Source organism: Rhinolophus ferrumequinum, chromosome 13, assembly GCF_004115265.2.
Source record: "Rhinolophus ferrumequinum isolate MPI-CBG mRhiFer1 chromosome 13, mRhiFer1_v1.p, whole genome shotgun sequence".
Taxonomy (NCBI): Eukaryota; Metazoa; Chordata; class Mammalia; order Chiroptera; family Rhinolophidae; genus Rhinolophus; species Rhinolophus ferrumequinum.
Window position 1 is genome coordinate 58824932 of NC_046296.1, and position 21336 is coordinate 58846267.

The 21336-nt window shown below is 42.8% G+C and overlaps 1 protein-coding gene across 2 annotated transcripts; it reads left to right on the forward strand.

Annotated features, from left to right (window-relative positions):
* The first annotated feature begins 4099 nt into the window (after positions 1-4099).
* On the forward strand, positions 4100-21147 carry MATN3 (matrilin 3). Of its 2 annotated transcripts, none has more exons than XM_033125079.1 (8): positions 4100-4538; positions 8790-9356; positions 12040-12168; positions 12942-13067; positions 14297-14422; positions 17277-17402; positions 18964-19074; positions 20803-21147. In XM_033125079.1, the coding sequence occupies exons 1-8, from the start codon at positions 4319-4321 to the stop codon at positions 20856-20858; spliced, it is 1461 nt and encodes a 486-aa protein (XP_032980970.1). In that variant the 5' UTR covers positions 4100-4318; the 3' UTR covers positions 20859-21147. The 2 variants fall into 2 exon arrangements, with proteins under 2 accessions (XP_032980970.1, XP_032980971.1); XM_033125080.1 differs by having other exon boundaries at positions 12043-12168.
* Positions 21148-21336: the final 189 nt, after the last annotated feature.

A 21336-nucleotide genomic window follows, 5' to 3' on the forward strand; every position in this document is an offset into this window, starting at 1 on the left:
AATTTTAAAATGTAGGTTTCTGCCCCCTCTCCACCTCCCATGTTTCTTGACCACCTTGGAGCTATGCATCTCTAGGTTTCATTAAGTTTGGAACTTTCTTCAAATATTTCTTTTGTCTTCCCCTCCCTCTCCTTTGGGGATCGTGTCTGGCTGGAAAGAAGGATAAGCCTCCTGCAATGAGGTGATTTGATCTAGTCCTTGAGAATTGGACAGGATTTGAAGTGGTAGAAGACTTGGTAGCTTATTTAATATAAAGGGAACGAGAAAGAAAGAGGACACCAAAATTTCATGCCTGTGTGGTGGGGGGAATACTGGTACCACTGGCAGAGGGGGATGAAAGGAGAGGGAGTTCATTAAAGGGGAAGATGTTGAATTCATTCTTGGATATGGTTGAGCTTCAGGCGCTTTTGTCACCTTTGAATAGAGAGTACAATAGGCAGAGTTATTAATGTAGGTCTGTTGCCCAGGAGCAGGATTGGGACGAGATACAGATTTGGGAATTACCGGTAGAGACGTAGCTGAAACCACACTAGATAAACTTCCCGGCAGATGGTACACAAAGGACCAAAGAAGGCCCAGTTAGTCAGGCATTCCACTTACGGTAATTTATTCTAGGGAAAGAATAATCACAATGATTCATAAGAGATTCATTAAAGAGCTGTTTATAATTTGGAAGAAACTAAAGTCCCTCAATGGAGAATTGGTTAAATAAGTAGAATATGCAATGAATACAGTATAGACATTAAAAGTAATGCATTAGAAAAATATAGCCAATAAAAATGTTCACTATACGTTAAGTACAAGTAAGTAAGTTACAGGACTACAATATACAACGTGATCTCATTTTCAAGAAAAATATATGACTATATAACCAGAGAAAAAGATAACACCACATAGCTTATCTTTGAGTGGTAGTGTTATGATCTTTATTTTTGCTTATCAACATTTTATAAATTTGCTACAGTAAGTTACATTACCTTCTTAGTAAAGCAAAAAATCTATTATAATTTTTTAAAAGATCTAGAAAAAAAGCCTGTGAACTTCCAGACTATGTGGAGTGTGGAAATCAGAAAAGGAAGTGGCAAAGGAAATAGACACTTCGTGCAGAATCAGGATTATACACCATCCCTGCAAGAAGGGGAACGGGCACCAGCCAAAAGGGGAGCTATCTGAACTTTTAGAAGAGGCCTTTGATTTGACGAGTCATTAGCGACTGCTCTTGAGAAGTGTGGAGGAGAGATGGAGGAGAGAGGGTAGTCGTTCCCTGGCCCAAGATGTCTCATGACCATAGAGCCAGTCCCTGAACAAGGCTCATTTTGTGCTGGGACGCAGCCCTGTCATCTTTCACACCGGGCAGCCATTTTCTTGCACCTGCCTTTGCAGTTGACTCACATGCAGGCCTGTCGTGAGATTGTTAGAACCAGGACTTGGCAGACTCCCTCAGTGTGTCCATTGCCTCCAGAGATAAAATGCAGATTCCTGGGCCTAGTCCCAAACTATTTGAATCAGAATATCTGGGGTGTGGGCCCAGGAAACCTGCCTTTTAAAAGCCTCCTGGGTGGTTCTTATGCACAGTCAAGTGGCAGAACCTCTGCAATAGGGCATTGGAGTGACAGGCCTCCTTTTCTAGGTTTTTTTTTTTTTGTACACAGGGTCAGGACTGAACCTGGGAGTTTCTGTAAATAGTTTCCCCGAAATAAGACCTAGCTGGACCATCAGCTCGAATGTGTCTTTTGGAGCAAAAATTAATATAAGACCCGGTCTTATTTTAATAGAAGACCAGGTATAATGTAATACAATGTAATGTAATGTAATATATACTGGGTCTTATTTTAATATAAAACTGGGTCTTATTTTAATTTTTGCTCCAAAAGACGCATTAGAGCTGATGGTCCAGCTAAGTCTTATTTTTGAGGAAACACGGTAGTACAGTTGGGTGTTTTGGTTACAAATCACTAAGTTCAAGATGTGGAAAAAATATCTCGGAATCCACCATGGTCTTCCATGTGACCTGGGAGCCTTTTGAAGATGGGCAATAGTACGCAACCAGAAAAAAGAAAGGACTTTGCTCCCGGGAGTGAGCCTGTTGGAAGAGGCCTTCATTGAGGTTCCCCATGGGCCTAAGCTGACGTCTAGTGCAGCTCCCTACTCACAGGATGCCAGAGGCAAGAACAAAGAAATCCATCTGTCGAGACTCTACCTATGAAGCTGAGAAGCTGTTAGAAAGTGGTTAGATGAGCCAAAGCAAGGGGCCCCTTGATGAAAGGCTTGTGTGGATACAGACACACAAAGATTCTTGTTGAGTTATGAGCAGAGACCTCAGGGAGGACTCACCTGTCCCATTATAAAAGATGCATAAAGAAATTGTGCTAGATCATATTGTGATTTCCACCAATTTGTTGTCCCTTTCGTGAAAGGCTTATATTCTGCACACCAGGCTTGGCTGTGTGACTTGCTTTGGCCAATCACACATGAGCAGAATTGATGTAAACCACTTCCTTGCAGAAATGTTAGAATCTGTCATCTGGTTCTGCCATCTTTCCATTCTGTCACAAGACCAGCATGTCCCAGATTGGAGCCGCTCCTTAAGCCAGTGCCAGAATGAAGATATAGAGAAGAGTCGCTGCCGCCTACAGAGGACACGTAACAGCAAGAAATAAATCTTTGTTGTGGTAAGACCCCCGGGTCAGTAGTTACCATAGCATAAGCTAGCCAGAGCTGACTAATAGCGTTTTAGAAGTGTAAAAACCAAATAGCAGTACTAAAGTGAATTTTTAATTCCCTACCCTAACCAAATAGTTTTAATTTTTACATATGCCTACATGCAAATGTGCTGAAAAAGACCAGTACATGTTACGTTGCTTCTGAACTTCACAGAAGGAGCCAGGTGGTGGAGGAGGCCCAACTCCCTACTGGAGGAGGCCTGTCCATGGAGCCAATGACCAGCACCGAGCTGTCTGCTGTCAGGCAGTGAAGTGAAACAGCACAGCCGTTTCCTTGGCATTATTCGACTCTTGAAAAGGCAATGCCAGGCGATTTCTTCTACAGTCTTATCATGCCTGTTTAGGGTACTGCCAAGGCAGGGCTAAGTATCAGCTCTGTTCTATGATCTTCCATTTCCTGAAGTCTCAGTCCTGTCTTAGACTGTGAACCTGCACTGGGTAAGGTAGAATTTACCGGGGTCCAGCAGGGAACAGTGCAGGCTCTGCACTCCTGGAGCCTACAATCGAGTGGGGTCAGATTGGATTTTCCTGAAAGTGAAGTTGCAACGTTTAAGAAGTGAAGTGACTTTAAGATTACAGTGTGGAGTGTGGATTTTAAAGGGCAACAGTCTGGAAGCAGGAAGACCGGATAGGATCCTTTGGAACTCTCGTTCATTGTCATGTTTTATGATTCCACTCAAATGTCACCTGCTTTTAGAAGCCTTCCTGGGGTTCTCTGGCAGAGCCAGTCTCTTTCCTGAAGTCAGCATGTGCCCTTAGGCAGGTCCACCATTTATCCTTGTTTCTCTCCCAGTAGACTGAGTTCCTGGAGGGTCTCCTGGGCAGCCTCCAGCCGTGTGCTGCCATGACCACTCTTCCAGAGAGGAAATGGGATGTAGGGAGAGAGACTCTGAAGCTTCTGTGGGTACAGGCTGTCCTTCCAGCTAGCAGGAGGCTCTCTGAGGAATTTGTGTTTGACTTTCTATTCCCAGTAATATAAGTTCAAATGTTTACGGATGTTTGAAGCGGGGATAAAAGCATTGCTATTCATGCTGCTAGAATCTGTGAGGCTTTTTCTTTAACCGAGAGCCCACAGCAAACCTTGGGTTACTTGGCTGGGGAAAGGAATGTATTGTGAGGAGCAGGATGAAACCTTGAGGCGGTCAGAGCTGGACGGAGCGGGAAGGCAGAGCCTAGTCCATCTCACTGGGACCCTGGGACGGAGGCGCCCGGGGGTCAGGCCGGGCAGGGGTAGGAGCAGGAGTGGAGGGTCGGGCGGGCTGCGGCCCCGGACAGGCCACTCCATGGTTTGGAGAGAAGCAGAGCCGGGCCAGGTGGCGTCGGTCGAGCCCACTCAGCCGAGGCCCGGCCGCGGCGCAGGGCAGGGGCGGGTGGGGTCTGGGCATCGCGCCGCTGGCCCGCTCCGCCCAGACATTCCGCTTGCGCCGCTGGAATGCGCGGGGCCGACTCCCTGTGGCCCTGGGCGTGTTTCCCGCGCTCGCGGCCGCCGGGCGGGGCGGGGCGGATCCCGGCCGCGGGACCTTTAAATCGGCCGCCCCGGCGCCGGGCCCAGGCCGGTGACTGACTCAGCTAGTGACGACCCGACGCCGGACACCATGCCGCGCCGCCTCCCAGGACTGCTCCTGCTGCTCTGGCCGCTGCTGCTGCCACCGCCCCCTGCCGCCCCGGCGAACCCCGGCACCCCGGCCCGCCCGGTCTTCCGGAGGCTGGGGACCCTCGGCCCCCGGGGCAGCCCAGGACGCCATCCCGCTCCTGCCGCCCCCACCGGGGAGCCCTACTCCGGGTCCAGCCTGCCCGGCGGGGCGCGCGGCGCAGGTACGGCCTGGGCGGGGTGGGCGGGGCGCACCGGGGAGGGACACCCGGCAGGGGGCAGAGAAGGAGGGGTGGGTGGGCTGGGATCCGGGCATTGACGTGTTCCCTCCATCCCAGCCTAAGCCAGCGTGATGCAGGAGAAAAAATCCCCTCCCGGATGAATCCTGTGGGGAAACTATGAGGTCCAGAGAAGGAAGGGAGAGGCCTGACGTCACTCGTAGTCAGGGCTAGGATTTGGGTCTCCTGAAGCCCCAACCCCAGTAACTGCCCCCTGCAGTACAGGGCAGCTGTGGGAACTCGGGAGCTTCTCAGCTCTCTATCCCAGTGCTTACCTGTGGCCCACCTGAACAAATCGTTCTGAGATTCTGCTTTTCGTTCTGTAGAAATAGCTGCGTCTCTATCGCTCCACATCAGTGCTTGACCCTTCCTCCCGACCTGCAGCCCTCAGGCCGACTCAGTCCCGTCTAGGATCTGGGCCAGAATTCAGACTTTGCAGTCCCGGGTTGGGGTGTGAGGCCAGGATGAAACCCGAGTTGCCCTTGGATGCCCGGGACCTGTCCTGTAACCATCCTGGTCTCAACCTCTGTTCTCCTGCCGTTGGCTAGAGTTTTGCTTCAGCTGACTGGGCCCCAACCCCAACCTGTGCTCTCAGGTCCTCAAACACCGAAGACACTTTGGGTCTTTGGTGAACAATTCCACTTCCCTTTTGGGTCAGTAGTTAGTTCCTGTGACTGAGCAAATCTAGAGCAGCAGAGCTGGACGATCACATCACAGTCCCTAAGGGCACATGGACAAAGCCTTGTCAAAGTAAAGGGACCCAGCCAATCAGTGTCGGAGCCCAGAATAAAACTCAGGGGTCGGAAATCCCAGGAGACCGTCTTTCCACTGGTGCAATCTACCAACTTCTTAATGTGGTTTACATGAGATGTAATCTTCATTACCCAAACTCCAGCTTTAGTCTTGCTAGAGAGAGGCTGTACCAAACCATTTTCTGGGTGTCTAGTCTTATGTGGCTAGTGATGCTGCATGCCTGAGATTGATTTGTGTTTTCTGTCCCCTTCTTTCTGGATAGTGTTGAGAAACATCACAGTGATTCTTTCCTGCCTGCACCAGCCCCAGTGGCAGGATTTGAAATGGCGACAGCACTGTCATTGAGCCAGGAAGTGCCAGGGTTCAAAAGGGTTAAATTCAGCTGAGCTACCTGGTTGCTCTGGGCTTTTATTTCTAGCATAACTATCAAAAATTGGCAATATTGTGAGTATGAAAACATGTTAGGAGATTCAGATTCTCACTGTCTTGGTTTCTGAGAATCAAAGTGCTACTGTCTATTAAAGGGGAGTGAGATTCAAAAGCAGTTAATGAATGGGGCAACTAATACTTTCCAGTAGGATTCGAATCAGGAAGTAACCAGATGGTCACAGAATTTCCCGCTATCCGTGTCAAACCCCCTTGTATTTCTATTGCTGTTGCAATAAATTACCATGAAATTGTTGTCTTAAAAACAACACATTTATTGTCTAAGAGTTCTGTAGATCAAAAGTCTGACACCAGTCTCACTGGACTAAAATTAAGATGTCAGCAGGGCTGTGTTCGTTTTAGAAGATTCTCTAGGGGAGAATCTTTTTCCTTGCCTTTTTCAGTTTGTAGAGGCTGCTCTCATTCCTTGGCTTATGGCCTTTTCCCTCTGTTTTCAAATCCACCAAAGGCAGGTTGAGTCCTTCTCATATCTCATCACTCACATCTTTTTCAGCCTTCCTTTTCCGCTCTTAGGGACCCTTGTAATTACATTAGACCCTCCTGAATAATCCAAAATAACCTCCCCATTTTAAGGTCTTTGACTTAAACACACCGACAGTGTCTTTTGCCATCTAACGGAACACTCTTACAGGTTCTAGGGATTAGAGCGTGGATATCTTCGTGGGGGGCATTATTCAGCCCGCCATACCCTTGTAACTTCACATAGAAGATTCTGTGTGAAAAACCAAATGGAGAAGGAAGGAATCAGACATGTTTACTTATAAGAATATGACCTCGATATTAATAAGGGCAATTAGGTGTTGGGGAAAACATTGTCAAATATGGGGTTCATATCATCATGCAATTTTCCTCTTACTCTAGGTATGCAAAAATACCTAGATCCATCTCCAGGAAGAACCATTTTTTTTTTTCTTCTTTTTTTAGGAAGAACTTTCAACATGCGTTTTCTTCCTTGCTCCTGGTCTATGGTAATCAAGGGGTGAAGGGAAATTCTGGAGTTGTTTTTTTGAAAAAGATTTAATTCCTTTTGACTTAACTAAATACATGACATGCAGCATATTTCAGGGTAGTGGCTGAAAGTCAACGAGCCGAATGTTTACTAGGTACATGAGATAATGTTGATTTTTGTGGTGGAAAATGTTGCCTCAGAGAAAGGCAACCATGCAGTGGAAAGCCCCCTAGGCTGGGAGTCAGGAAAGCTGGATCAATCCATGTTCTACCACCTTTTAGCTCGTACGCCTCCCTGAGCCTCATATGTAAAATGGGTATAAAAACAACCTCTGCACCTCCCACTTCACAGGGTTATGTTGGTACCTGTGTGATCTCTGAACTGTTATTGAAAGTAGGATATTATTTGTTTTCTTAATTGAATACCTTCAGGAAGCAGGATAAAAGGATACTTTTCAGTTTTTTAAAGAAAACTATAGGGAGACATAATTCTTGTCTCAGATAGGGCTTTTTCTCTCATAAACTGCTTAGCATAGGAATTTATTTTGAATCCACCCTTTCCCACGACTCACTGGGTGAACTGCCTTAGAGTAGCATTGACTTCCAGCCCCTATTATGAAAGAAAGAACTTCGATTGATGCTTCATGCCCAAGGATCTTATTTTCATTTAGGATTGGTGTGTATGATGAGTGTGTGTGTGAGTGTGTGTGAGTGTGTGTGTGTGTGTGTGTGTGTGTGTTGGGAGAGAAGGAGGAATAACTTGAAAAAGACATTTAATAAGTGGCTTCTCTCTTAGTCTGCCCTGACTTTTGGACTTGATTTTGGTGGCTAGGAGGGGGAGGAGTGCAGAATGAGATTGCGGGGAGAAAGGATAAGGAAGATAGATAAAAAAACAAAAATTTATTGTGTTACTACACTGTGTCAAGTACTTTTCTTTAAATTAGTTTCAGGTGTACAAAACAATGTGCTAGTTAGACATTTCACCCCTCACTAAGTGATAACCCCCCTCCCCCAATCTATTGTCCCTCTGACATCGTATATATCTATTACAATTCCATTGACTCTATTCTCTATGTTATACTCCATGTCCCTTGACTATGTATATATTAAATTATAGTTGGCATACAATATTATTCAGCTTCAGCTTCAGGTGTACAGTGCAGTGGTTAGGCAATGTGTACAGTACAATGTGTCAAGTACTTTTGTGTAGGAAAGGTATATAAGTTCCTTGAGGGTAGGGAATCAGGCTTATTTGCTTTTTTGGCCCCAGGGCTTAATACATGGTAGGCCCTCAAAAACTTTTGTTGAATGAAAAAATGCAAGAGAAGTGACTAAGAGTTTGATGGGGCAGTAGAATAGATATCAAGTCGCAATCTCTGCTTCTTAAGACAAGTCAACTCACAAACTTGGAAGTGCAGTAAACATGGATCAGATTAAATTGTTATCCGTCTTTCTGCTTTCAACTTAGCTGAGGCTGCTTGTGCCCCAGAGTTCATGACACATGAGTGAAGGACCAGACGGGGGAGATTTGGGCTACTCTGGAGTAGTGTTCACCCCCAGGGAAGCAGGCAGGGTAGTGTGTAGTGGAGCTGCCTGGGAGTTTGTCCACCTTCCACTCTGTTGAGGGACACTGTCCCATTGCCTCAGAGGGCCAAGGTACCCAATGGGTTCCATGAAAGGTCTGGAACCCATTCATTCCTGGGAGTCAAGAGGAACCTTGATAACAAAACTTGAAGCAGACGTATGAGGTTCTAAGTGAAATTTCCAAGCTCAGCCGGCCTATAGGTGAGATATCTGGGGACACTTCACACTTCTATGTGAATTCTCACTAGGAAATTCTGAAGGCCCAGAAATCCTTCTTGTGTGTTTGTGAAACCCACAGGGCAATGGTTTTGGGGAACATAGCAGACAGTGGGCATTTGGAGGTCAAGGGGCAGTTGCTTGGCTGACTTCCAATCCCAGAGGTCTCTGCATGGGAGCAATTGCCCATTTCTGATGATGGTCAGATCACTGCCTAGTCATGTCTGTTCCCCACACTTTCCCTTGCAGGTGTTTGCAAGAGCAGGCCCTTGGACTTGGTGTTTATCATCGATAGTTCTCGCAGTGTACGGCCCTTGGAGTTCACCAAAGTGAAAACCTTTGTCTCTCGAATAATCGATACTCTGGACATTGGGGAGGCAAACACGCGGGTGGCCGTGGTGAACTATGCTAGCACCGTGAAGATCGAGTTCCATCTCCAGGCCCACTCAGATAAGCAGTCCCTGAAACAGGCCGTGGGGCGAATCACGCCCTTGTCCACAGGCACCATGTCGGGCCTGGCCATCCAAACAGCCATGGAGGAAGCCTTCACCGTGGAGGCAGGAGCTCGGGGGCCCAGCTCCAACATCCCTAAGGTGGCCATCATCGTGACAGATGGGCGGCCCCAGGACCAGGTGAACGAGGTGGCCGCTCGGGCCCGGGCGTCCGGTATTGAACTCTACGCCGTGGGCGTGGGCCGGGCAGATATGGAGTCCCTCAAGATGATTGCCAGTGAACCCCTGGATGAGCACGTGTTCTACGTGGAGACCTATGGGGTCATTGAGAAACTTTCCTCTCGATTCCAGGAAACCTTTTGCGGTAGGTCTTTGCTTCTAATTAGAAAGGATGTTATTGTCAGACATTATGAATCCAAAGAAAAAGAGAAATTTTTTTTTGGTGGAAATTTTATGGAAAATTGAAATATAAGCAATGCTTTTTTTTTTTTTTAACCAACTTAAATACACTTTGTTGGTTTAGGAATATAGAGCTGCCTTACATATAACTTGGTTTGCTCATAAAATCTCCATGTTTGCATTAGAAATGTGCAGGTCTGGAAATATCCAGGATAAATGATCCTGCTGTTCTCTGATGGGGTCAGAAAAAAATAAAAATAAAAAATTCAAAACGCCTCTCTTCTCCCCTCTGCCCACCACTACATTTTTTCCCCCAGATATTTTCTTTAGCTTTACCATCTCTAGATTTCACAGAACTCAGCTTGTTTTCCTGCAGAAGACAGGGCCCTGCGTCTGCCCACAAGGATCAGCTGGCCCATGTTCCCGTGTAACTGGCAATCAGAGAGACATTTAGTGCATACCTAGTTTTCAAGTTTGGCTCTTTCTCGGATTATTCTCAAGGAGGGATGGGGTTAGGAGTCAGGGCGAATGGGATTTCAGCTCACATCAGAGGTAGAAGGAGCAGGATTTTTTCTTTTCTTTTCTTTTCTTTTTTTTTAAATCATTCTGTTACAGTCCTTCTACTCCTTTCTTCTTTTAGGCTGGAGTTTGAAATTGGAATTTTTAGCGTGGATTAGTCAAACCCATGAATAGGAATCCATTCAAGGCTGGAGTTTATTGTTAGTCACGGATCAAAATGATGAATTTGTGGAACTCACACTTTTTTATTTTTATTTTTAAACTTGTTTCATCCCTCCTCCCACCCTTCCTTCCTCTCTCTCTTCTTCCCTCCCTCCTTTCTCTTTCCTTCCTTCCTTCCTTCCTTCCTTCCTCCCTTCCCTCCTTCCTCCCTTTCTTTCTTTCTTTTCTTCTTTTTTTTTTTCTTTTTTTCTCTCTCTCTCTCTCTCTCTCTCTCTCTCTCTCTCTCTCGCGCGCGCGCGCATGCTTTATTTTATTTCATTTGGAGATAATTTTCTGAAACCCTCTATAGAATTTCCCAAGCAGATGTGGACAAATTTCTAGTTCAGGTGAATTTTAAACCGTAAATACCTTTTGCTGTATAATCTATTCCACATTTATTTAGTCAACATGCATTTATTGATTGCTGATGATACAAAGGTATAGTTAATCCCTCTCTACCACCCAACAATAGTCTTGGGGTGGGGAATGAGACAAACGAGTGAACCAATAATTACAACTGTTAATTTCAAGGAGACTGTATATCTAAATTAATGGAAAACTCAGCAATCACCAGTTTATCAGGAAATGGGAGATGAAGTCTTGGTCTGGAGCAAAGTTTAGCCTTATCGCAGGGAGACCTGGCTGGGATCCCCTTGTCTTTCCTGTCCCAGGACACTGGGCTTTGACAAGCGGTCATTGTCTTTGGTGGCATCCTCTTGGCATTCATTGGTTTCCAAAAGAAAATGGCTTTCTTTCTCCCAGGAACATTCTCCCCCCCTGGCCCCCGTCCTCCCCCCGCCCCCACACCTTGTGGGTGAGAACTTTTCCATAGTCTCTGGTCTGTGGCAAAGTTGGGTCTCAAAGCTAGCACCTGGGGTTGGGCCTGAATGCCATAAAGTAACAAGTGGTGAGTGGCAAACTTTTCCTTCTGGTACAAAAGACCTGCTTGTTCTGGGGGGGCAAAATGTCCTCTCTATGGAAAAAAAAGACTGAGGAGAAGCTTGTCCATCGGCTGGAAAGATCATTCCATGAAATGGCTCTTCTTGGGAAAATATTAGCCTTGTCTTGTTGCCAAAACGGTGGAGGCTGGATTACCTGCCGCAGGGGTGCCAGCCTCCTCCAACAGGCCTCCTTGGTTTCTCAGAAATGACTAATTCATTGATTCTTCTTTCAAAATGTCTCACTAAGAAAAAAATCCAATGCGATATAATTGGCTCCAGAAGGGAAAAGATGGAGATGCAGTTTAGCTAATGTAGTCTCATTTATCTTGTTCTTTCTTTTCTTTTTACGTGTTCTCATATAGCCTATGAGTTTATTCTCCTTGCTGATATTAGAGGCCCTGAAGTTGTGTAGGTGTACAGTTGTTGCATATTCACAAGGCAGTTACCTGTATTGCCCTCCACCATTTGCATATGCAAATATGCATTGCCTCCCAGGTGTGAGTGAGTACCAGGCCTTGAAGAATGCCTGTGTGTCAATTCTGTTTAGACACGAACTATAGAACCCTTAGAAAACAGATTCTGGCTGCAATGGGCCAACTAGCTCATAGGACTTCAGGAAGTACCTTATTGTTCTCCCCATTTCTTGCTTTGGGGAAGCAAAAGTCTCTTTTATGAGCAGGTGGATAAGTTGAATAAATACCAAGTTGCCTGACCCACGTAAATGTTTGGATTCAGCTCCAAATTCGAAATTCTTGTTCTCTTTTGAGAAAGTCCACAACAAGATCTGTGATTTTAAATTAGTAGCATTACTAATTTAAGAGTGGTATTTCTAATAAGCCAGAGGCAGAAACAAATAGCCAGTTTTTACAGTAAACTAAAGATAGAATTGGGAAGAAACCAGACAGCGATGTCTTTTTGACATGGGAGAAAGTGCCTGAAATGTTTCTTACGTGTTGACACTGACGGTTGTCAACTTCCTTTGCACAGCAGCTGCGGATGCATGCATGCTGGGCACACACCAGTGCCAGCATGTGTGTATTAGTGACGGCGAAGGCAAGCACCACTGTGAGTGCAGCCAAGGATATTCCTTGAACGCCGATAAGAAGACATGTTCCGGTGAGGCCTGCTTACTGCATGGTGGCTGACTAGAACTTATTTGGGGACCTACTCTTCTGGTTTGGGACTAGCCTTATATTTTTCTCCTAACTGCCTTTTGGCTGGTTTCCTGTTGCTTATCAAAAATTTCCTTGAAAAGGAACATGAAAAGTGAGACAATATGTAAATCAGCGTATTATAGTACTTATTACTAGTTTTAGAGAAAAGAATTAGTAGGGAAAAGGGCTAGTAAGGAAGGGGGCCAAAATTCTCAGTCCTTTTGAGGATCTGGAATTTTTCCTGGATTTTGTTTAATTAAATACAAGCTACCCTTTCTTCCCTGTGGTCATAGGTGCTCATAGAATCTAGAAGACAATTTAGAGAGGGCCTCACGATCTGGTATAGGAATACTCACATACAATCAATAAAGAATGGGAATTAGGCCCATTTGAAAAAAAAACACAACAAAACAAACCCTAGAAAAAAGGTTTTGAGAGGAAGAAAACGTAGAGATCATTTAATTCAGCCTACTCATTTTATAGATAGTGAAATTGAGACTCCAAGAAGGGAGAAGATTTACCCATGTCCTAGGGTCTGTTAGGGAAAGAGCCAAGACCAGAAAGTCAGTTCCCAACTTCTAGGCCAGTAGCCTTCCTCTGGTGCCAGGCTGCCGCTTCTTAGCAGTGTGTGTGTGTGTGTGTGTGTGTGTGTGTGTGTGTGTGTGTAGTGTGGTCCGTAATTACTTGTTTAGCACGTTTCCATGTGTTCACATTTGTCCTGATCATTTTTGATAGCTATCGATAAGTGTGCTCTTAACACTCATGGATGCGAACATATCTGTGTGAATGACAGAACTGGCTCTTATCATTGTGAATGTAATGAAGGTTACACTTTGAATGAAGACAGGAAAACATGTTCAGGTAAGTGGAAGAGGAGGCTTTACTATTGCTACCTCCCTGCCTACCTAGCTCCCTGGCCAGGCTTGGAGGGTAGGTCATCCTGACAGGGAACTTGATCCTTGGCTTTGTCCATTTCTAAGTCTTGTAAGAAAAGTTAGAAATGGTACTTTGTATGTATCACGGCCCACATATGTGCGTGTGTTGTTCATTCCCTTCTCTGTACCCAGCCCCAGCAGTCCTTTCCAAATGTTAAAGATAATTTAACAAGTGAAAATCAAATAACACCCCACAGGATATTGATTCCTTACAAAGGGAAAACAGTTACTTTATAGTGGGGTAATTGGCGGGCATCACTTTGACCAAATGATCAACGTTAACGTCAACGGTAGTGACATAGTGACATCATGCATTTCCTGACAAGATGTACTGAGGGCACAACAGCACTTCTGTGGTATATTATATTACATTATATTATATTACATTACATTACATTATATTATATTATATTATACTTGGTCTTATAGTGAAATAAGACCTTGTCTTATATTAATTTTTGCTCCAAAAGATGCATTAGAGCTGATGGTCTGCTTAGGTCTTATTTTCAGGGAAATACCGTAATAGTATTGCATCAGTGTTAATTTCCTGGTTTTGATTATTTATACCCTGGATACAGAAGATGTTAACATTTGGAAGAAGAACAGGACCTCTTTGTATTATTTATGTAACTTTTTCATATGGTGAAATTATTTCAAAATGAAAAGTTTAAAAATAAAAAAACAGTTTAAAAATATGTCAGTCCTGAGTGACAATTTGGGTCTTGTGTTCTGATGTTGCTCTTGAGGCAGTTGGCCTCCTTTGGACTCAGTTTTCTCATTTATAACAGGAGAGGGCTGAACTGTACTTTCTTTCAACTATAATTCTACGTATTTGTCAATCTAGTGTAGTTAGCCGTATGACTGTTAGTATTCCTCTGATTCAACATAAATACAAATAAACATAAAAGGAATGCTTTAGAAACTCAATGTAGATCACTTTGAAAAGGAGTTGGGGAAAGTAGAACAATATTGTGTGTGTAGGATTTTGTGTGACTCAGCTAACATCTAGTAAGAGCAGATAGTACTGATGGCTTTGAAAGGTTTCTAGTAGGCTTTGTTCTTACATATTTCTAGCTGTAAAGAAGATCTCTATGTATGGTTAATAAAAGACTTTCCCACTTTTAATTTCCTTTCTCCTGGACTTTTGTCTGGCAGCACAAGATCAATGTGCTTCTGGTACACATGGCTGTCAGCACCTTTGTGTGAGTGACAGAGCTGGGTCCCATCATTGTGAATGCTATGAGGGCTACGCTCTGAATGAAGATAAAAAAACCTGCTCAGGTAAGGCCCACTCAACAAATTCTGTTTATTGTAGTGAAACCAACTTGCAATTCATTGAGACAGAGGTACTTCAAGGTCATTTAAAGAATCAGGCTTCAGACAACAGTTGACTGTTCTTCTAGACTAGACTAAGGCACATGTTGCTCAGAGGGCAATGAGCTCACTAGATTCTGCAAACATAGATCTCTTCAGAAAATTGCATGGAAATGGCTAGGCAGTGGGGGATATGAGAAATCTAATTGAATGTAGGATGCTTCTCCAGGAAAATTTTATAGCTCTGGACACTGGGGGCTTGTAAAGCAAATAGAAAACTTTAGAGGAAGTCGGTTGGACAGTAACCATTTGGTGTGATAGGCTGAACTGATCTTTTTCCAGTCAAAACTTGGCCTGGGGCTTTTCTGTAGCGTTAATCTTAAAGCTGGATCGTGTTAGCAAAGGAGGCTTTATAAATGACTGAATTAGACCCACACAGATCTTCCAGTAAGTCTGCAGCAAGTCATTCCCTGCCGGTTTCTAGATGATCAATCTTTGGTGAATCTGAGCCTTCTGACTTGGCTGGTGAGCCAATGCCAGAACGCTAATACTCATTAATTTGATTTAAACTCACTGGCAGAACGGGGTGACATTTATAACGTAAAAACACTCCGAAGACAAATTCCTAGCTGTCCAGGTGGTGTTCAGTTTTAAATATTCAATATTTATTTTTAGATTTTTACGTATATTTTCTTCTCCCTTGACGAGATATATTAGGTGATCTTTTCAAGAGGGATGAAGGGAAATGGCATATAACCAATTCCATCTTTTAAAAAAATGAGATTGATGACAGAGTACTGAGCACCTATTTTGTTCCCAGGACTGTGCTAACCACTGTGGGGATATAAAGAAGCATAAGTTTCTGCCTCTGAGCAACTTACAGGCTGGGGTCAAAGAGAACCAACGCCTTAAGAAAGCAGAGATTAAGTAGCCAGGGAGAGAGACTGACAGTAACTAAAGGCCGTGGAGGCGGGAAGGCGATGCAGAGGGGGTGGGACGGCAGGTGGGCCTTAGAGGATGGTGAAGGTTTAGCTCAGGGAGTGGAGACATCGAGGGCCAGGCGAGTGGCTTGCGTTGGCTTGTGCAGGGGGGAGGACTAAGTTAGGTGGGGTAGTGAGGACTCATGGGTGCACTTCTCAAACTGTTACAAGTATCCTAGTTGGTACTTGAAGTTGCCAGGAATATTGAAGACATGGGAAAAGGAAACAAAAACAAATTTACGTTTAAACTAACAGATACTAGGGAATAAAATGGAACATTTTGTTTTAAAAATTCCAGAAAACATCAAAGACAATTTTCAATCAAGGCAGATGATTCCAGGGATGCTCCCAGATAACAATAGCCAACATATACTCCCAGAGAGTAATAGCCTACTGGATGCATGCGTGATTCTAGGCATTTTGGACATACACGTTCACAGCAAATTGATGAGGGGACCGAGGCACAGACAGATTAAGTAACTTGCCCACGGTCAGTCAGCTAATGAGTAGTAGAGCCAGGATTTGAACCCAGGCTCTTGCTCTGGTGGTTACACATGCTCTTAAACACTAAGCTATACTGTCTTGTACACAGCGCAGGATAGCAAAGGGAGATAGAAGAGAAAGACAGGAAGGCAGAAAGTTAGTATTTATATATTTCAGAATAATAATGGATAGTGCTCTAAAGCCAGGGTACATACCACGGGTCAGATCCCCTCTAATGGCCTGCTTTCCCCTCGCTGGGCAGTAGGAAGACTTCTAAATTAAATGTAGAGGCCCAGATCTGCGGCCAGGGATGGAGGCATGTCCAGTTGTTACCTCTACAGTTGGCTGCGAAGCTGGGATGAGGGGACGAGTGAAACGTCCCATTAGACATTTTGCTGGAATAATCTGAATTATAGTGATGAAGGGGAATATCAGTGTTAAAGTTGAAAGGACACTTTATGGATAGGTTATACAGTCTTCTGTTTCGTGCAAAGCTATTTTATAGGTAATAGTGAGCCTTGGAAGGTTTTTGAGCCTGGAGTGACATTTAAGAGAAGAATTGGAGAGGAACAAATCAACTAGTTTGGCCCCTGTGATGGTAGAGGAAAAAACCTCTGTGTCCCAGGAAGCCTTTCTGGGTTTGCCACAGGAGAACTGCTGTTTTCATTTGTCCCAGATCACTTGGGTCAGGGGACTAGTACAACACTTTTTTCTGCTCCCCACTCAAATTTGGGCAAACTGTCTCCCTCCATGAAATGTATTTACTTGTGACATTTAAAAATATTTCACTATCCAATCCTATACATCATTTTTATCTTTATCTGCACGCACATGTGTGTGTGTGTGTGTGTGTGTGTGTGTGCACATCGGTGTTTTCTGTCCTACTTTGTAAGCTGTCAAAGGCAGACCCTTGGTCATTGGAGTCTGTTTGTGCAGCATCAAATTTAGCTCCATGTGCACGTAGGTCCCTAATAATAATTTTGATGGTGGCGAAGATGCATAGTGGAGATGTCAGGCATTGATGGTCGTCAGGGAAGGCTGAAGGTAAATTCTGGAATAGAAGCAAGACTCAGGCGGCCCCAGTGCTGCAGGCAGGAAACCTGAGGAGGCACCTCCAGATATCGGCAAGAAATACAAAGGAAAGGGGTGTATGCAATAAAAGGTGAGACTAAAGGTATGTGAGATATGGGGAAAGAAAGGAAGCTTCTTTCGAAACAGGGGAGACTTGTTCATGAATTGAAGGATTCGTTCTCAACACTTGTTGGGACCAAACGAAGGCATTTTTCTCCCAGAAGTCCGTGCTTAGTTTCCTGTTGTAATTTGTGTGACTGTTTCTTCCCTGCACCGCTCCTGGTCAGTTCGTGACAAGTGTGCTCTGGGCTCTCACGGTTGCCAGCACATTTGTGTGAGTGATGGGGCCGCGTCCTACCACTGCGATTGTTATACTGGCTTCACCTTGAATGAAGACAAGAAGACATGTTCAGGTAAAGACCGTCCCTTTAATCCTATTTCATTTGGTAGGACAACCTAGGAGGAAGCCTGCGTCTCTCCAGGTCTGAAACGCGGGTCTGGGTCTTCCTCCTGGTTGGAATCCTCCAGTGGTTCCCAGTTGTTATTAGAATGAAACAATTCTACTCCTCCATCAGATGTTCTTCCCTCCATGATCTGGTTCACCCTCTCTCTCTTTAATTAGAAAGAAAAATCACTCTTGAGCGTGTTTTCTCTTCCTGGAAGGTGGGGATTCCAGAGTGATTTATAATGGCGTAGGCTCTGGCCTTATTTGTTTAGCCATTCACTTATTAATTAATAAGTTCAGCAACTATTCATGGAACTACTATTGCCTATCTAGTACTATGTTAGGTCCTGCGGAAGGAACTGGAGACAAACCAGTGTGTTTTAGTTTGTGGTGTGCCAGTCTTGCATTTCTTTTGTTAAATTTATTTCTAAATATTTAATTCTTTTTGATGCTATTGTGAATGGATCCATCTCTCCACTTTCAATCATGCTACGTCCCAGTTGTCCAATTTCCTACGGGGTGTTTTAATTAGAATATCCCACTGAGCTTACAGTCTATTGGGCAAGATACACTGGGAAAGTATCCTAAGTACCAGTTTTATCCTGTGTATGAGGATGAAGGGCATGCACTTGGTATTCAGTAGTTACTTTCTGGTTTACTGACTGACTGACTGTGTTGGGATTGGAGTTGACCATCCCTCAAAGGTTCAGTAGGACTTGGACAGGGAGATAGATTATATTTAATCAAGTGAATTTATGGCCCCCTCGCCCTATATCATATCTTTGTAGACTGTGGGCGAAAATGTAGGAGCAAAGGACCGCTCCCGATCCTCAGGCAGTAGTATTACTCAATTGGGAGATTATACATCAGTCTTCAGACCTGGGAAGTTACTCTCATTTCTTTTAGGCAACTTTAGGGGCTACTGAGTAGGAATAGCTGCCTCAGTGAATTACAGAAAGAAATAGGAGTTAGCATCATTCTCCTAGGTTCTTTGCTTAAATGTCAATGCAAACCTGAATTTTAGTTCCAAAGCATTTATGGGTAAGAACTAGAACTCTCAATTTAAACAATTCAATAGAATAATAGCCTATATAGAAAATCAAGAATTATCAAATTTTAATCCTTGAAATATTTTGGCCACACAGATAAAGGTTTTCCTCCTTTTCATTTTTTAATGAGGACACAGTATCACGAGATTAATTGTCTTACGTGCATTCTTGGCTTTCTGCTGTATGTACCATCCTTTAAAAATGTTACTTTGTATCATGGAAAATTTCAGACAATCCCCAAAGTATAGAGAACAATATAAGTTTACAATTGTAAACTTGCCCTCAGCATCTCCTAATTAAATTTTTTCTGTGACATTAACATTCCAAACTATTTTCTCCTTTTTGTGTGCTCTTATATCCTCTTACCTTCTGGAAAACGCATTTAGGTTAAGTCTTAAAAATTGAACCAGCGAACTGTAGATTTCCCAATTTCCTATTTCTAATTAGCTATAACATTTTGTGTACTGTCCCTGTCATCAGCCATTGAAGAAGCACGAAGACTCATCTCCACAGAAGATACTTGTGGATGTGAAGCCACCCTGGCCTTCCAGGACAAGGTCAGCTCATACCTGCAGAGGCTGAACACCAAAAATATCCTTTCTGGGAAGTTCTCTGCTTCCGCTTAAAGCCTATTGTGCTACATCCCCATTGTCCATTTTCTATGGGGTGTTTTAGGTACTACAATTGAGCCAAACATTTTAGGATATTCCACAGGATAAGGGCCCTATTCCTTAACTGCTAAGATGAGCAGTAGTAATACTGTACAGCTTTTATTTTTTTAAATTTAGACTTCTTTTTAAATGTTTTAATAGACTGTTTCACCCATTTAATATTTAGTTGGAAAAGCTGTTCATTTCTTTCTCTAGCGCTTTTCCAGGCAGTATATGCTCCTAATTGAGCTCATCTTAACAGATGGAGCTATTCTGCTGTGATTACTTAATATGCCTCTCTTAGTTCAGAGTCTGCACATGCACAGAATGAGTCAGCTGATTGATGGGGTGTGATAGCTCAGATGGCACGTAGCTGTATACTTTGGCTAGACAAGTGGTCAAAAATCAGACTTCAAAATGTAACATGGTACCATCTCAGAAACTTTCAAAATTAGTTCTTTAGCCAAAAGGAGTAAATCAGGAAAAGTACTTTTTCTTAGCACAGCTCAAGTTAGCTACACTGCTCCTAGGGATCTGAGAGGAATGGTATTTAAATTGTGATAGGGCTACCCTAGGAGAATGCAGACGTTGAAGAGGTATGCTGTGTGTGGAGGGGGAGGGAAAGTGGGGGACAAAAGTTTTAAAGGGATCAGTTTCCAAATCCCTCACTTCCTTAAGGTGATCTGCCTAAAATATTACTTGGGGTCAGTTGGCATTCTCTTTTCCCATCTCTCACTTCAGTATCACTATTCTCTTAACTTTACGTGAGAAAGGCATACATACATCTCCCATAGCCTGAATCTTACTAAGGTGAATTTCTTGGAAAAGTAAACTCTCCAGAGAGCCAAAGGACAATTCAACAGATTTTCAAATCAAGGCTTCATAAACACTGCTCCCCCAATCAATTCCATTAAGCGATACCTTTCAAATTAAATGTTATCTTTTATTTTTTATTTTAATGTCAAAATTTGTAATTTATTTGTTGTTTGGATCCATTATGTGCTCATAATAGTTGTAATGATAACTCAATCCAGATGACTTAAAAAAAATTAGGGTCTTTGATGGTCAAAGAAAATTTAAAGGTAATTTCAATATAAATGTGTGTGGGGTTTTTTTTGTTTAAGTTTACTTCAGAGAAGTATAATAGATGATCAAGAAAAGATTTCCAAGATTAAAAGTAGAATAAATTTCTGTGGAGAAACAAAGGAAATACAAATTCCTTTATTGTAAATATTTTATTTTAGAAGAATGATACTAGGTATCAATTCAGTATGGTATTAATATTACATGGGATACATTAAAATTTAAATTTTATTTTAGAGAGTCAATATTTATAACATAGCGGAAAATTCATATTTTGTTACTAAACTTATGAAAATTTTCGTGTAATTTAAATATGCATAAAACATCACTTATTTGTCAAAATTATTTTAGGGGACCTATGAGCAAAAATGTTTGAAGACTACTGCTTTATATCATGCTCTCTAAAGAATAGAATTTCTGAGTTTTAGAATACATTAGACTTTTGATGGGAAAACAATTTCATTCTTTTTCTTCATTTACAATATGATGTGATTATTCTCTTTTATCCTGTATTAAAGTGTTTAAAAGTGTATTTATGTTTTCTAATGTCTAAAAATAAATGGTGTTAGCCTTAACAACTAGCCACTTGATGACATTTTGGCGAAGTTGCAAGCAAATGAATATGGACAAATACATCGTTAAATTGCTCAAAATTTTCACCTGGAAATATGGAGAACTTTGTGTATTTAATACTTTTGCATACTCCAATGTTCCTGTTAATAATTTGCCATTACAAACGCTTGAATATTACTGGATAAGTAGTTTGAGGATCTTCTGGAGAATCAGTCTCATTTTTCTAAGGAAATAAATGTCCAGATCCTTATTAAAAGCAAACTTTAGTGTCTCTATGACTGTGAAATGGTTGGTAGGAAATAAATGAGAAGTTTAATATTTCTTTCTTTCTTTACTAATTGAGCCATTTAATTTTTAAATGTTTATATTAGTAAGATAACTGTTATATTTACAATGGGAACTTTTGATCTATTTTCTCTTGATAGTATTTATAGTGTAAACCGGCCTTATTACTGACAGTAAAAGTTGTACAAAGTATTTACACATAAAAAGTTATTTTAATTAAATTGAGATGAAGAGGATTTAGAACTGTTTAATACTTTTTGTT

Coding starts and splice junctions, on each gene's coding strand:
- MATN3 (XM_033125079.1), top strand. CDS start 4,319: ATGCCGCGCCGCCTCCCAGGACTGCTCCTGCTGCTCTGGCCGCTGCTG. Junction 9,357..12,039: donor ATTCCAGGAAACCTTTTGCG/GTAGGTCTTTGC, acceptor TCCTTTGCACAG/CAGCTGCGGATGCATGCATG. Junction 13,068..14,296: donor AGACAGGAAAACATGTTCAG/GTAAGTGGAAGA, acceptor TTTGTCTGGCAG/CACAAGATCAATGTGCTTCT.